Below are 15589 nucleotides of genomic sequence, written 5' to 3'. Positions count from 1 at the left end.
TACATGCATTTAAGTAGCGTGTACGTGCATCCCTGCGCGGTGAGCGCCAGCATATTTGGCCGCTACAATCTTTCATGCCGGAAGCTGCACGTCGGTTGGAACGTCAGTTGGGACGTCAGTTAACACGTCAGTGGGCACTTCAGTCGGCGCGCCTTTTTTTGTGCCCCCTTACGGGATGCATAGCACCTTCATGGAGTGCGACTTTTATATCTCCCAAAAATGACGCAGCGAAGAATTTTATTTTCCCCCCTTGGTTGAAGCGAGGAGATTTTTTTTTTTTTTTTTTTTAACCAAAACGTGGCACTTTAAAATTGCGCGAATTGTATGCGCAAAGATGTACCTCCCCAGTTATAGAGATAGTGACATGAGTAATTATGCCGCTAATGTGATCATTTGTGGTTTCTCTTTTGCGCTCCAGCGAAGGGGGAACCCTTTTTTTTTTTTTTTAACCTTCATTTTTAATGACCTGTTCGCAGGGGTTCCTTTTTAACAGCCCCTTTTAATAGCTCCTTTTAATGGCCCTTTTTTACAGCCCCTTTTAACGGCGCTTTTTTATAGCCCCCTTTTAACCGCCCCTTTTTAAGAGCTCCCTTGGAGCGATTCGCCCCAGCGCGCACCTTCGAATGTGACCGCTTGGCAGACCTCAAATGCGGGCAGTCCGAATGTGCCCATCTGCTGCCAACCACGGAGCAGCTTCCAGAGCATCTGCTTCGGGGCAGTAGATTCACTCAAAAGGGCAAGCGGAGAAGCGAAGAAGTGGCGGAAAAACAAAACAATACTGACGCCAACGCAGACGGCATGGCGGCGGACGAAGGGGCGCAGAACAAAAACGAGCAGGACCCAGCGGAGGATGTAGACCAGTCGAGCTTGAAGAGAAAAGGCGATGGGTTCCTCTTCAGAAACTTTAAGAGACTCAAGCAGAAGCTGCAGGGGGGTGAAGCCGAGGAGGGGGAGCCAGATCAGCAGCCAGGAGAGCCGCAAAAGGAGCAACTAAGCGAGCCACAAAATGAGCAGCCAGGGGAGCCGCAAAAAGATCTGCCAGAGGAGCCACCCGATCAGCAGGCCAACCTCTTCCACCGCGTGCACATCGCAAACAACTTCAAGCACAACAAAAAGAGCAAAAAGATTATAGGCGAAGATTACGAAAGCGACTCGGAGGAACCGGAAGGGGGGGGCAAAAGGGGAGGCGACGAACCGGCAGACAACAGCAGGAAGAAGGCCAAGGGTGTGAATGACCACCAAGGAAAAGGCTCAGCGAAGAAGGCAGCCACCAAACATGAGAGTGTAAAAAATAAAGCAGATTTAAAAGTTGCAAATCAAAATGGGAATGAAAAAGAAAATGGGAAGAGCAAAGAAAGGGAGTCATCGAATAACCTCTCTGTGGAGAAGGAAATTAAAAGGCCCAAGAGGGGGTTGAAGGAGAAGGGAGGTGAAGAGGAAGGGGAGGAAGAGGTGCATGAAGAAGAGGAGGACAGCGACGAAGAGGACGATGAAGAGGTAGACGAAGAAGAGGAGGAAGATGATGAAGATGATGATGAAGATGATGATGAAGAGGTGGATGATGAGGAGGAAGACGAAATGAAAGGATTCATCGTAGATAGTGAAGAAGAGGAAGAGGAGGAGGATGAAGAAGAAGAAGGAAAAAAGAAAAAAAAAAAAAAAAAAAAAAAAAAAAATTATGACTATTTTGAAAATAAAAGCTTAGACGAAGAAGATTTAGAACTAATCGCGGAAAACACAGGAATGCAGGTAATTAGGAACGAAAAAGATACGAAACATAGAAGGTTAAAAAAGATTAAAGATTTACAAGGGGGAGACCACGACGACGATGATGATGATGATGACGATCACTTCTATGCCACTACTGCAAAGAGCGATGACAAAAGTGAAAATAAAATCGACCGGCTAAGGGATAAAGACTACTTCATTGACGATAGTGAAACGGCTCTGAAAAAGCAGAAGACGGACCCGAAAAATAACTTGTTCAATTATGAAGAGAACCAGTCGGAAGCTGGCGAAAATGAAAACGACGAAGAGGAGGAGGAGGAAGAGGAGGAAGGGTACCCAATCTCGTCAGATAATATTTACAAAACAGATTCGTACATCCATGAAATTATTAGCCAAACGTTTGGAGACGTTAACGCCGTTCTGGACATCATCAACGTGTCTCCTGCGAAGAAGAAAAAAAAATACGATTACGAAAATGAGGAGGATGAGGAGGAGGAGGACTACGAGGACGACCACGAGGATGAAGACCACGCAGATGAAGACCACACGGATGAAGACCACACAGATGAAGATCACACAGGGAGACACGGCGAAGGCCATCGGGATGGCCACCTCTTCTCCAGAGACATCCTTCTGGACGATGAGGAGGAGGAAGAAGGACCCAGGAGGATTAAAAAGAAGAAGAAAAAAAAAGCGGTCAGCTTTTTCGATCAAATTAATGAAGATTTGAATAAGAAGGGGTTGGAGGAGGACTCCGATTACGAGGTCGACGTGGATGAGGAGGGACATGAGCGGTACGTCGCGGGGGAGGAGGAAGAGGACGACGAAGAGGAGGACGACGAAGAGGAAGACGACGATGATGATGGCGACGATGGCGATGACGACGACGACGACGGTGTGGATGACGAAGCGGATGAAGACGACGAGAGTGAAGACGAGCTGGACGGCGACAGCGATCACGAGCGTGACCGGGAACTCTACGAGCGGGAATTCAAGCAGGTGTGCGACGAGGAGTATGAAAAATTTGAGGAATACGAGGAGTACGACGACTTTGACGAGTTTGACGATCTGCCCTACTACGAGGACGCCATAAGCAAGAGCGACAGGCACGGCGAGGGGAAAGGCGAGAAGGCCAAAAAGAAGAAGAAGGTGTTAAGCATCCTGGATGGGGGCGCCGGGGGGGAGGACGAAGAGGAGAAAGAAGAGAAAGAAGCAGAGGAGGCAGAGGAGGACGCGAAAAACGAAACGGCCGTGGAATCCACCCAAGTGGACCTCTTCGGAGAGGAGGACATGGCCGAGTCGAAGGAGAAGTCGGGAAAATCCCTAAAGGGGAAGAAAAAATCCAAAAAGAAGAAGAAGAAGAAGAAAAAGAAAAAAAAAAAAAAAAAAAAAAAAATAGATATAATCTCCAACAAATGGAAAAAAATCGCAGAACCGGATGAAACGCTAAACCAGCTACTAACCAAAAAGGATAAGCTAATCAGGTACGCAGACGTCCCGGAGAGATTCTACTTCGTCTACAGGAAGAGGAAAGCCAAGCTGACGAAAAAGCTGCTCCTCATAGAGTCCAAGTGGATAGTACAAAAGTTGAAGGAGAAATATCCAAATTATTTCACCCCAAGAAATATGGAAAAAATGATCGAGCAAAATTATGACAAAACGTACAGCCACATAAAAGTGCAGGAATTTCTAAGTGATAATTTTTTATTAAAAAAATGTATCCTCACCTTAACGTTATTAATAAAATATAAAAATGAAATTCCATTTATTTTCTTTCACAAATTTTACCTAATCTCTCCTCCATTCAATTTGAATATCCTTTGGGACATATTCGAGCTAGACAAACTGTGGTTCAAAACGTTTGCCAAAATGAATAAGCTCAGAAGTAGACTCAAATTGTTAGGCACTTCTTATAAGGTCCATCCAGATGTGTATGACATTTTAGATAAGACCAATGACTTGTACTATGAGGACATTAACATTTATTATTTTTATGTGAAGAATGATCTCTTCCGGGGGGTGAAGGTGGACGAAGGTACGCAGGGGGGACACTCCTCCATTCTTTGCCTCAAAGACCAAGGGGACGAAAACGACCATGTGGAGAGAGCCAATAATACAGCTCACACAAGTGAAGATCCCTCCGCTGCCAACCCCGCGGATGACCTCTTTGGAGACAAACTACTCGAGGAAAACAGCGCCAAGAAAAGCGGCGCGAAGAAGAAGGCGACGAAGAAAAACGCTGAGCCAAAGCTCTACAACGAAAATAGCATCCCAGGGCTGCTCTTCCTCCAGTATGTAAAAAAAAACAAATTTAACATCTGGGATGACTACCTCCTCACCACGGAACAGTTTTATGAAAATATTGCCTACGTCTATGATATGGTAAAGGATGAAACCATTTGGCCGGAAGAAGACTCGGAGGATGAGGAGAAGCACCACCCGTATGATGACTACAAATACGGGGATGGCAAAAGTAAGAGGTACCCCAAATATGAAGGAGGCACACATCATGGGAGAGGCAAAGACAGGAGAGAGCACCTAACGACCTTCACGTATAACTGCTCTAAGGTTAAACACATGGTGACGAATGTGCCCGAAATTTATGGCAACGATGTGAATGTGCAGAGTCAGATGGAGGAGTGGTGCAAATCATTCTTCGCTCGAGAAGTGTCGAACAATAAAGAGATTTTCAAGACGCTCATTTGTTACTATGCCAAGCTGTTGGCCTCTCACCCGTGTGTTAAATACATTTTTAGGTTTTTCTTCCTCAAGTATGCGTCCCTCACCACGGTCAGTACTAGCCAGGGCGAGATGCACATCGATGTCAGCAGCCCGGACTACTTCTCCTTCCGTTTGTATAGATTCCCCGTGCATCACCTGCTGTGCGGTGAGTATAGGGGGGGGGGCGCCGCGATCAGTTCGGATGCCGCGATCAGATCGGACGCCGCGGTGAAAGCGGACGCCGCGCCCTACCGCGCCTCGCACGACCCCTGCTACGTGCACAACTACAATGTGAACTTCTTCAACGCCCCGCTGGACGAAAGCGAAATCAGCATGGACATGAAGAAGAGGGAGCTAGAGAACTTCTACGCCAAGCACAAGTACAAACACATCTACTTGGAAATTCTAAAAAATAGGGATAACAAGTTAGTGCACCTGATTGTGCACCCCATATTGCCGCACGAAACGGTGCCCTGGAAAACGGAGGATTTCGTGGAGAGGGAAAAATGTAAGAAGAAAAAAAAAAAAAAAAATGATCGAAATTTGAAAGCCTACTTCGAAAAGGAAAAAAGCAAACTAGCCAAAACGGAAGCGATGGACAACGAATGGATCAACAATGTGCTGAAGCAGTTGTCCTACGCCTATTGCTATAACGATTTGGAAGATACCAACCTCTTCGTGCATGTGCAGAAAAAAATCCTAAACAACTTCCTCTGCGTGGAGTTACTACCCCTGTTTAAAAAAAATTTAGAAAATTTGCTACTCGCTAGTGCGCAGAACTGGCTTATGGTGTACATTCACCAGTCCTTCTACCTCACCCTGAATGTTAAGCCAATTAAAATTTACAAAAATGGGGAGGAGGAGGAGAAGAGGGCCAAGCTGCGAAGTAGGAGAGGCAGCCGAGACGCAATTACGGACCACCGAAACAGCAGAGATGATGATAACTATTCGTCGGATTACAAAAGCAGAGACTCCTACTCCCGGTATGACGATCGGGAAAGCAGGCACCTGCGCCACGGAGGCAAGAAGAAGTACTACAGTGACGAATCCTACAGCAGCAGTGACGACGGTGATGATGCGGGGAAAAGGTCCAGCCGCATGCGGAAGGAGGAGAAAAAAAGCAAAAAGAGGGAAAGCAAATGGGGGGAAAGTGACGACTTGGCCGCTTCAGAAGTGAAGGAGTCCCAAAAGGGAAACAAAAAGGGGAGCCCAAAAATAACCCAAAATGGAAGCACCAATTGGGATCTCAGTGCAGACCAAAGTGGAGACCTCAGCACGGAGCAAACAGCCAAACACAAGTCGGTTAAGCGGTCCAACAAATCGGAGCTATTCGACTCGTCACACTCCACTGAAAGTGATGAGGAATACAAATTGGAGGAAGCAATGAAGGAGAAAGAAAGTGGCTACATGAAGAACCTCTCCTATGATGATAACTACTCGGACAAGTCAGGAAAGAGCTACATTTCGAGCAAGCCAGATGAAGAAAAGAAAAAGCAAAAAATTCTAAGAAGCATAAAAAAGAACCATAACGTGTACGAAGTGGTGTCAATCATTTGTGAACCCATCAACTATGGGATCAGAATCCACATAATGGCTTGCGACATCTACGGTGATATTGTAGAATACATCTATTTGGACAATTTGTACCTTGATATTGCAAAAAAGGAGAAAATGGCGGTCGAGCAGGAGAAAATTGCCAAAGATATTGGCGTGTTTGGCAGCTTCCTGAAGAAGATCAAACCCGATGTGATCGTCGTCGGCGTTAGGGACGTCTACTCCTACCTCGTCTACTCCTACGTGCTGGGCTTCGTCAGTGGGGGAAGTCACCTCGCTGGCGGTCACCTGTCGGGAAGTCAGCATCTATTGGGCCCCCCCGGCAAATACGTGGTCATCCCGGAAAACCTCTACATCCCCAGCATAGTGACGAACAGCCTGAAGTACAGCGCGGACCTGACGAGCAAGTACTCGAGGGAGGCGCTGCTCTGCCTGTCCCTGTGCCGCTTCGTGCAAAACCCACTCTGCGTGGTAATATCCCTTTTCGAGGAGGAAAACAAAAACATGCTCAACATCTGCCTGCACGATTTGCAAAAATATGTCTGCAGCTACAAACTGGAGTCCCTCTTCCACAGAATCATCGTAGATGTGGTGAACAAAACCGGGTGCGACATCAACTTTTTGAAGAAGAAAAAAAAACACTTGGGAGTCATGTTAAGTTACGTCGCCGGATTGGGTTTGCGAAAAAGGGAAGAGTTAATAAAACTTCTGCACAACAGGAATTTGAGCACCAGGGAGGATCTGCTCACCCTATCGGCGAATAAGAACCTCATAGGGAAGTGCACCTATCGCAACTGTTCCTCCTTCATTCGAATTATTGGTCACGGGGATGAGTACGTGGAGGCGTTAGACAATACGAGGATCCACCCCCTCAACTGCTACGACATTATACATGACTTGTTCAAAAATGTGATAGACACGAAGAAAAATAACTTCCTAAAAAGCACCTACGATATTGTCAACTACATCATTAACAAGAAGAAGCTCATTCGAAATATGGAAATCAAAGAATATTCTAGACGATTCTATGAAGATAAAAAGATCTACATTTACCCCTACCTTAAGTTCATTCAGACGGAGCTGATGCAGCCGTATAAGGACTACCGCTACAGCTACGAGAGGAAGAAGGAAGAAGAACTGTTCTACCTAATAATTAATGAAAAGAAGGAAAACCTCACCATAGGATCTGAAGTTGTTTGCAAAATGGATTATATTAACAAAAATAGTAGCTACATTAAGATTACCATATTGCCCTACAACATCAGGGGGATTATCACCGACTCGAAGGAGTTTCTGCGGCAACTGAGGAGGTACTACGTCGAACGGATGAACGTGATTAACGCCAATTTGGAAAGCATCAACGCGTTGCATAAGGGGCCCCACCCCTACGGCAGTGGAGGTGTCAGCGCTAGCGGCAGTGGAGGTGTCACCGGAAATGGTGCCAACTTGAAGGACGCCGAATATATCAACAACTCCGTGCTGGGCGAGCTGATCAAGGGGAGGATCGCCTCCATCAGCTACAACCTGTATAACCGCTTCGAAACCAACTTCCACGTCGTCGTGACGGATGAGAACATTAGGAAGGTTAAGAAGCAGACCTTCGTGGACAATCTGAAGTCGCCACTCAGCCACGGAAACCTCTCCCCCCTGGTCGAGCTGGACGTGCACTACGACACCAGCACCTTCATACAAAACCACTTTAGAAAACTAAACGATAATGAAGACTTCGAAGATTTTGACGACGACGATGGGGAGGACGAAGACCAAGCGGAGCAGCACCAACAGCATTCGCACCAGCTGACGGATGGACACATGTCAAACCGCAGCAGCGGCCTCACCAACAGTAGGCAGCAAAAAATGAAAATGAAAATTAAAAACAAAAATAAATACTACCAAAGCAAGAAACTTATAAACCACCCCCATTTCAAACTGTGGAACTTCCACGAAGTGCATGCATATCTTAAGCAGACCAATATCCAAATTGGAGAGTCTATCATCTACCCCTCCAACGAATTGAACAAGCTATATTTACACATAAAGACCTCAGATGACCCTTTCATTATTGCCAAGTTTACCGTTTACGAGAAGAACGTCCAGCATGCGACTAGCAGTGGAGGTGCCTCCCTTCATAAACACCTCCAGGGGATACAACAGGTGTACCTTATAAATAATGAGCAGTTCCACTCCATTGATGAGATCATTTCCCTCTTTTGTGAAAAACTAAAAAAAAACCTAATCGAATTGTATAACCATCCCAAGTGTAAGAGAAGAAAAGAGATCGACGAAATTAGGAAAGAGCTCTCACAAGAAAGTTTATTAAAACCGGAGCACATCGTCTGGGCCCTCATCCCGCCCATTCCTCTACCGGTTAGGAAAAATCCCAACGAAAGTGATAAAAATGCCATGCAAGACTTTAACCCGTTGAGATTTACCCTTATGGTCATCCCCCCACATAATCACCACCAACAGCTGTATGCAAATTATAACAGCGACCATCGGCCTAAGGACCTCATCGTGCTACAGGACTCCATCTACGTAGACCATAAGTGCTTCAAACTGTGGACGAGGGTCGAGCGCAACTTTAAAAACCTCATTAACTGGTGGAAGGAGAAGGGCTACTGGAATAGGCAGAACGAGCGCCTGGAGTACATGAACGAGAAGAAGAGGAAGATGGAGGAGTACCGCCGCCTCCGCGCGGGCAGGGCCTAGCAGGGGGGCGACATACCCACTGAAGTGACCCCCGCGATGGGGCGGAAGCAAAAGCGATGATGCAGCAACGTGTAAAGCCGCTGTGTGCGCATGGCCAGGTTCTTCTCCCTCTTCCCATTTGCGTGCAATTTCCTCAGCTGGAATGCAGCCCAGAAGGGGAGCATCTGTGCGCCTCCCCCGCCGCTCACCACCGCTCACATACGCATGAACGGGCATTCGCACGGAGGGAATTTCGCAGATGGGGTATTTTTCGTGAAACGCAGCAGAAGCTTCGTCGCGCTGCCTTACTTAAAAAACACTTTTAAAGGCCTAAATGGAGATATATAATGGCTTCTTTTTTTTTTTTTTTTTTTTTTTTTTTTACGGTTAATTATAAAAAACGATGACAGGGAAAAAAAAAAAAAAACACCCCTCTGATTTATTGAAGTTGCTCAATGGAAAATAAATAACAATGCCGTTTTTCTTACACACAGGATTAACCTTAATCACATTTGAACCACCGTGTAATGGCTAAAAGGTGGGGCCGCCTCTCTACGCATGTGCGTTCATATTGGGGGAAGCATCCATGGCAGCTTTGATCCTTATACCCCTCCGCGATGTGGCAAAATTGACCGTTTCGAACACACCTCCGCAGGAGGGCTGTAAAACGGCGGCGCTGCAACTTTCGTCACCTCCTCATGTGGAACCCTCTCCGAAGGAGCAGTTAACAGCGCTAGTTCGGCCTCCTAAATACGTTTATAAAATAATAAAACAGTAAAATAAAATAGAGTACCCCCCACAATGCATTTCTACACACTTGGAAAACCTCTGTTACCACTGTTGCGTCAATTCGCCTTCCATTTTGCTCCACCGCGGTGTGGAAAGAAACGTGGCCATTAAGGAAAACTCCACTTTCTTGTGAACATTCCAATTCGCACGCATTTGGGAAGTGCTTCTACATCGCAGGGAACAAATGAGAGTTCCCCTAAAGGGGGAACCTCTCAAAAAAAAAAAAAAAAAAAAAACTACTTGATGATTTTTCCCCCTTCATTCGTGCCACTCAACCCTTCTCCACATAACTCGTTAAATGCGCACATTGGCATAGATGCCGAGATCAGTGTTGACGTTGTTTCATCCCCCCCCCTTAATCTATTTCTCCCGCCTCTACATAGCGCCTGTCGTGCTCGTTCTATGCCCACTTTTCCACCTCTCCGCGTTGCATAATGTAGTCATTTAGCCAATCTGCCTCTCGCCGCCCAGTTTTTAACCAGCAGTTTTTTTTTCGCCTGTCGCGCGAAACGGAGTAACAACTAAACGCACTAATTCGTTACGTACGTACGTACGTGCGTACGTGCGTGCGTGCGTGCGTGCGTGCGTGCGTACTTTTTTTTATTTTTTTTCGCCTTAAGAGGAACATAAGAAGTGGCCATATGCGACTAACCGGAGAAACCACAAAGCAGTGGCCTTCAAACTGGAAATACATTTTCCACCATTTGGTTATAAAAAAAAAAAAAAAAAAATGAAATTTGCAGAGAACAGGTATATAAGGCAAAAATTTGAATCATCATCCGTAGGAGAGAGAGTATAACACAACACCGCTGGTTCTCCTTTGGAAGCTTTCTCCCCACCATAGGGCGTTTTTCTAAACCTACCTGTTATCCTTTACCCCCTGTGATAGCCCCCCAACGTACGTTCATGCACTTGTAAAACCTTCTAATCATTCCTAAATGCCGTTGTAGCAATATCATTTGTGTTTTCCCTGCAACACGGCCCATTTCGTTTTTCCGTTTTGCAGCCTTTCCGTTTGTTTCTCCATTCCCCCTATTACATCTCCGTTATATTGAATGCCCCAATTGTGGTACTTTTCTCACCCCGTTTGATTCACTTCATCATTTTTCTTTCCTTTGCCATTTTTTTTTTTTTTTTTTTCCTACTTTGGTTAGCTTCGTGCGGGGTTTGCCCCTGGGCAGAGCTGCCTTCCTGCATAGTTCTCTGTTGCCACCCCGTTTACGTTCATTTGGCCCGTTTGGCCACCTCCCTCCGTTTCCCCGACCTGTGCATGCACAACCTCAAGCGTATATCCCCCAGTACGTATCTTCCCCCGCGCACGGGTAGGGGAATGCCTCGCTCGTATGCATCCCCCTCCCCCCCTGTGTGTGTGTGAGCGTATTGACGCATATCATTGTGCCACCCGTTAGGCAGGCACCCACCCACCCCCTGCAATTCCACAGAGAAAAAAAAAAAAAAAAAAAAAGCTTAAATGGGTACTCGCAAGGGTAAGTTCATTTTGCTCGCCTCCTTTTTATACGTCGTTAAAAATTGTGCCGGCCAAATGACCACGATAGTTGGCCACCGCGGGTGTGGCACCAGTGAAGCGGGGGGGACTTCCCCCTACCCAGAAAATTCGCTTTACTCATTTAAGAAAGCAGTAGATGAGAACATCGACGGAGTTGAATTAGATGTGTGGCTAACCAAGGACAAGCAAGTTGTGGTCATCCACGGCACGGACGATGGGTTGCTCGGCCACACTTTACTGTACGATGAAGATTCGCAACAAAAATGTATAGAAGATTTAACAGCGGAGGAAATTCAAAGCTATCATTTTAAAGAACCGTGGATTTTAAACAAGGGGAGGCGATTTTACCAGCAGGGATCCACCGCGTCAGGTGTATCAACCGTCGAAATGGAAAACGTAGCGACTAACCATACGGAGAGAGAAGGCATCATCAGCCACAACGATAACAACGTCTGCAGTTGCAGCAGCGGGCATCATCACCAAGGTGGTCATTCCCACGGACTGCGTGTGAAAACCCTCGTGAAAAATGAAGAGGAACAGGTAAAATTCGCTACCCTCAGTAGATCCGAAAAATTAAGGAAAAAAATGGAGTACGCGGATTATGGGCAGCCCTACATAAATATGGAAGAAAATGAAGAGTTGGAAAAACTGTTTAACGAAGGTTCTCTGCAGGGTTCGTTTTCGGAGGAGGGGGAGCAGTCATCCCAGGGGGAGGAGCAGCCATCCCAGGGGGGGGAGGAACCCACGTACGAACCGCGCCAATCGCGCAGAGAGCGAAGAAACGCCCGCATGAGCGAACAGCTGCTGGAGGGAGAATTCATCAACTCCATAAAGTGCAGCTTCTGCAAAGAGCTCTACACAGGATACGTAATGAAAAAAAACTACACCTTGAAGAAAAAAAAAAAACTCTTCAAATTTCTGTCAAAATTTTACCACGTGCCGCTTCTAAAAGATTTACTAAATCTGTATAAGGACAAACTGACCTACGACATTGAGCTGAAGGGGACAAAAGAAGACTTGGGGGTCCACATACTAGACATGCTGGAGAATTACAAACAGTATAAATTTAAATTTAGCTCTTTCAATTGGGTGCTGCAGGATGGGCAGATGGAAAAGGGGAGTGAGCAGGAAAAAAGTGCGGAAGTTTCCCCTGCTGCATCTTCTCCTGATGCGTCTTCCCCTGTTGCATCTCCCCCTGCCGCTTCTCCCCCTGCCGCATCTCCCCCTGCCGCATCTCCCCCTGCCGCATCTCCCCCTGCCGCATCTCCCCCTGCCGCATCTCCCCCTGCCGCATCTCCCCCTGCCGCATCTCCCCCTGCCGCGTCTCCCCCTGACAATGTGCAACAAGCCGACTTGCTAAAACCCCTCCGAAACAACAAGCTGAACATCCCCGTTGCGCTGCTCTTTTCCGACGATGAGGTAATGCCAAATTTTGTCTCCATCCTCTCCACCATGAAGTACTATAATGCCGAGTGGGCCCACTTCTCCTATCGATCCTTCATGCGACCAGTCGTCATGAATGGAAATAAAAGGAACAAAATTGTTACGTCAGCCAACCACTTCATCGAGATGCTACATAATAATAAAAAAAAAATTATGATTTATTGGGGCACTGAAGATAAGGACGAATATGAAGACCTTTTGCTTTACATAAAGATGGGCGTGGACTCTATATGCCCAAATAATATAGACGTTGCTAGGCAGGCCCGTTTGCACGCTTCCTCCGAGTGATGGCCTCTCGAGGGGGAGACACCCTCCTAGGAGAGCATCCACATTAGTTTAATCTAAATTTTCCTTCAGTGTGTGTTAACTTTTGTCTACACGCTCATACACAATGGGCGACTCCTCTTTGCTGCCAACTCTTGCACCCCCTCCTCAAACATATGCACGTTGAAGTTTCAATTTTTTTTCTGTGGTTTTTTCAATCCTGAAATTTTTGCGCAGTATGAGGCAGGGGGGAGGCATCAACATAAAGGGGTGGTGTAGCGCCCTTTATGGCTAGCAAAAAAAAAACTTCACCATGGGTTGCCAACTTTTTAATTAAACTGTTGCTGTTAGGAGCGGTAGGCGGTGAGCCTTTGATGTGGTGGGCTCCCATGTAGGTTGCCTCCTAAAAGGTACGCCCCGTTTGAGGCGTTACGTTGATTAAGCATTTTGGTGCGCTAGGTTGACTCATCATTTGGATGCCCTTTTGTTGCGCTCTTTTTGTGTGTTTTTTTTTTTTTTGCCATGCGAACTCCCCCCAAAGGAGCGGAGCCGCTTCGCGCACGAGGGGGGAGAAAGGCCATCCCCTCGACAAAGCTCCAGCCAGTCATCTCCCTTCCTGTAGGATGAAAAAGCGAAAAGTACATTTCTGGCTTAGAGCTCGTTCTGGGTTTCCCACCAGGCTTCAATTAACACAGGAAAGGCACATACATCTGCAAGGGAACTTTCCGTATATGTATGTATTTACCATTCAGCGCAGGAGAAAAAATTTCACCATAAGAGATAAATCCCTCTCCTACTTACACTTCGTTTCGCGCGCAAGTACCCATAATGAGTGGAAAAAACGCAAAGGGGCACACCTCCCACTTGTTACGGCCAACAAAACGAAAAAGAGGGTCAGCCGCTCTGCAGGTAAACCGATACGGAAGGCACACCGCCAGCCGATCGATCTACTCTCACCAGCTAAATGAAACTAAAGTACTGCTGCTACGCATTTTGCATAATCTCAAGTGTGACATGCATGAAATGGCGGAACCACACGAGCGATGTTTCCTTTGTGAATTACGCTGACCAGCATTTGGTAGTGACAAAGTGGAGGGGGAAAAGAAGGAAACGCATTTGGCGCAGGTCCTACGAAAATGGCAAAAGGAAGGAGGCGAACCTTTTTACGAGGCGCGCCGGGGAAGGGGCGGCCCCGCTGTGCAGCAGCATGGGCGAGCAAGACGGAGATGGCTCCACCTCCAGCTTGCGGCCCCCCGAAGCGGCCAATCAAGGCGGCAACCAGGATGATAACCACGCCGCTAATCAAGACGCTAGCCGGGACTCCCCCCCCGATGGGGACATTTTAAAAAGGAAGGGCGCAGAGAAAGAAGTGGAAAAAAGCGTGGTGCCGCTAAACATGGACTGGGTGAAAGTGATGAACCTGATCTACGCCAGCAGAGACGTGGACGCGACGACGCTGGCCTTCAACGCGGCGATGTCGGCAGTGGAAAAGAAGGGCTGCCTGAAGAGCATGCTGGAGGTGTTCGAAATAATGAAAAAGAAAAACATAAAACCAGATTTGGTCTCCTACAAGCTGCTGCTCCGCCTGTGTGCCAATTACCACCTGGGGGAGCACGCGGAAATTTTATTCGACGAGATGGTAGAGACGGACAAGTTGACGCCCACGTACGAAATTTACGCTCTCATGATTAGCTGCTTCGCCAAGGTGGGGGACGGGCACAGGGCCGTCGAATTTGTGGAGAAGCTGCGCAGCGACCCCCTGGTGGGGGAAGTAAACAACTGGGGGGAGGCTGGCGGTGTTAGCGGAAGCGGAAGTGCTGATGACCGCCAACACCCCGCGTGGAGGGACTCCTTTGCGGAGGAGGCCACCACGGAAGAAGGCGCAGAGGCGGAGGGAAGCACCTACACAAATCAGTTCAAAGAAATCACGAAGAAGATCAAACACATCGAAAGGGGGAGCAGCAAAATACAGTACAGCGAATACGCCAATGTGATCTTCGCATGCAACATGTCAAATTTGCCTGAACAAGGAATAAAATATTTTGAGGAATTATTAAACACAGGAAAGTACATGCCCTCCACTCTTCTCCTGGAAAGTATATTTGACTTGTTAGCAAAAAATGGAAATTATGAAAAGTGCCTCGATTATTACAATAAGCTGAAGGATGACCCGAATTTTAAAAAAGCTATCAATGTGAATATCCTAAATAACATTTTGAAGGCATTAAGTGTGCAAGGCAAAATTAACATCATCGAGGATTTGTGGAAAAATGAATTTGACGAATTGATGCTAACTCCAAATGAAATTTCCTACGGATATATGTTGAAGGTGTATAGCATTGTGGATGACTATGAGAAAGCATTCAAGCTATTTAAAGAAATGCAAATGAAAAAAATGTTAAGCAATAAAAATATTATTCCTTTTGTTTACACCATTAATGCCTTTAAAAATTGCGGCATTTATAACTACGCCATTTACGTGTTGAGGGTAGCCAAACTGTTGGGAGTATCATCGGAGGATTTGCTAAAGCTTTACAATGACGCCATGGTGGCTTGTGTAAATGCTAAAAAATACGACGTGGTAATTTCGCTTTACGCGGAACTTATTACTATGCAGGAGAAAGGCGCGCCGTCCCTCGAAATCAGCATCAGCACGCTCGGCTTCGTCCTCCTGGCCTTTAGGGAGCTGGACATGCGCGAGGACTTTACAAATTTGAAAAATTTAATCATTCAGAAGAATTACAAGTTGACTCCGCTGTGCGGCCAGTTGGTCAGTGAGCAGCCCCACTAGTGAGAGGGCAGCCCCACTGGTGGGTGGGCAGCCTCACTGGTGAGAGAGAAGTCTAACTGCTGACTGGAGGGCGAGCGGACCTTCGAAGCGCGCGAGGTGAAGCT

General features: G+C 46.8%; 3 protein-coding genes across 3 annotated transcripts; all 3 read left to right on the top strand.

The window, feature by feature from the left end:
* Positions 1 to 288: 288 nt before the first annotated feature.
* PVX_086120 (hypothetical protein, conserved) lies at positions 289 to 8712 on the top strand (the record flags this gene model as incomplete). Its single annotated transcript, XM_001616837.1, has 1 exon — positions 289 to 8712. Exon 1 carries the CDS (start codon positions 799 to 801, stop codon positions 8710 to 8712), a length of 7914 nt encoding a protein of 2637 aa, XP_001616887.1. The 5' UTR covers positions 289 to 798.
* A 2311-nt stretch (positions 8713 to 11023) lies between these two features.
* On the top strand, positions 11024 to 12718 carry PVX_086115 (glycerophosphoryl diester phosphodiesterase, putative; the record flags this gene model as incomplete). The annotated part of the gene is made up of 2 exons (XM_001616836.1): positions 11024 to 12122; positions 12336 to 12718. The coding sequence occupies 2 exons, from the start codon at positions 11024 to 11026 to the stop codon at positions 12716 to 12718; spliced, it is 1482 nt and encodes a 493-aa protein (XP_001616886.1).
* A 940-nt stretch (positions 12719 to 13658) lies between these two features.
* PVX_086110 (hypothetical protein, conserved) lies at positions 13659 to 15485 on the top strand (the record flags this gene model as incomplete). Its single annotated transcript, XM_001616835.1, has 1 exon — positions 13659 to 15485. The coding sequence occupies one exon, from the start codon at positions 13659 to 13661 to the stop codon at positions 15483 to 15485; it is 1827 nt and encodes a 608-aa protein (XP_001616885.1).
* Positions 15486 to 15589: the final 104 nt, after the last annotated feature.

This window comes from Plasmodium vivax, chromosome 13 (assembly GCF_000002415.2).
Source record: "Plasmodium vivax chromosome 13, whole genome shotgun sequence".
Classification (NCBI taxonomy): Eukaryota; Apicomplexa; class Aconoidasida; order Haemosporida; family Plasmodiidae; genus Plasmodium; species Plasmodium vivax.
This window is presented reverse-complemented; position numbering and strand designations above follow the sequence as displayed.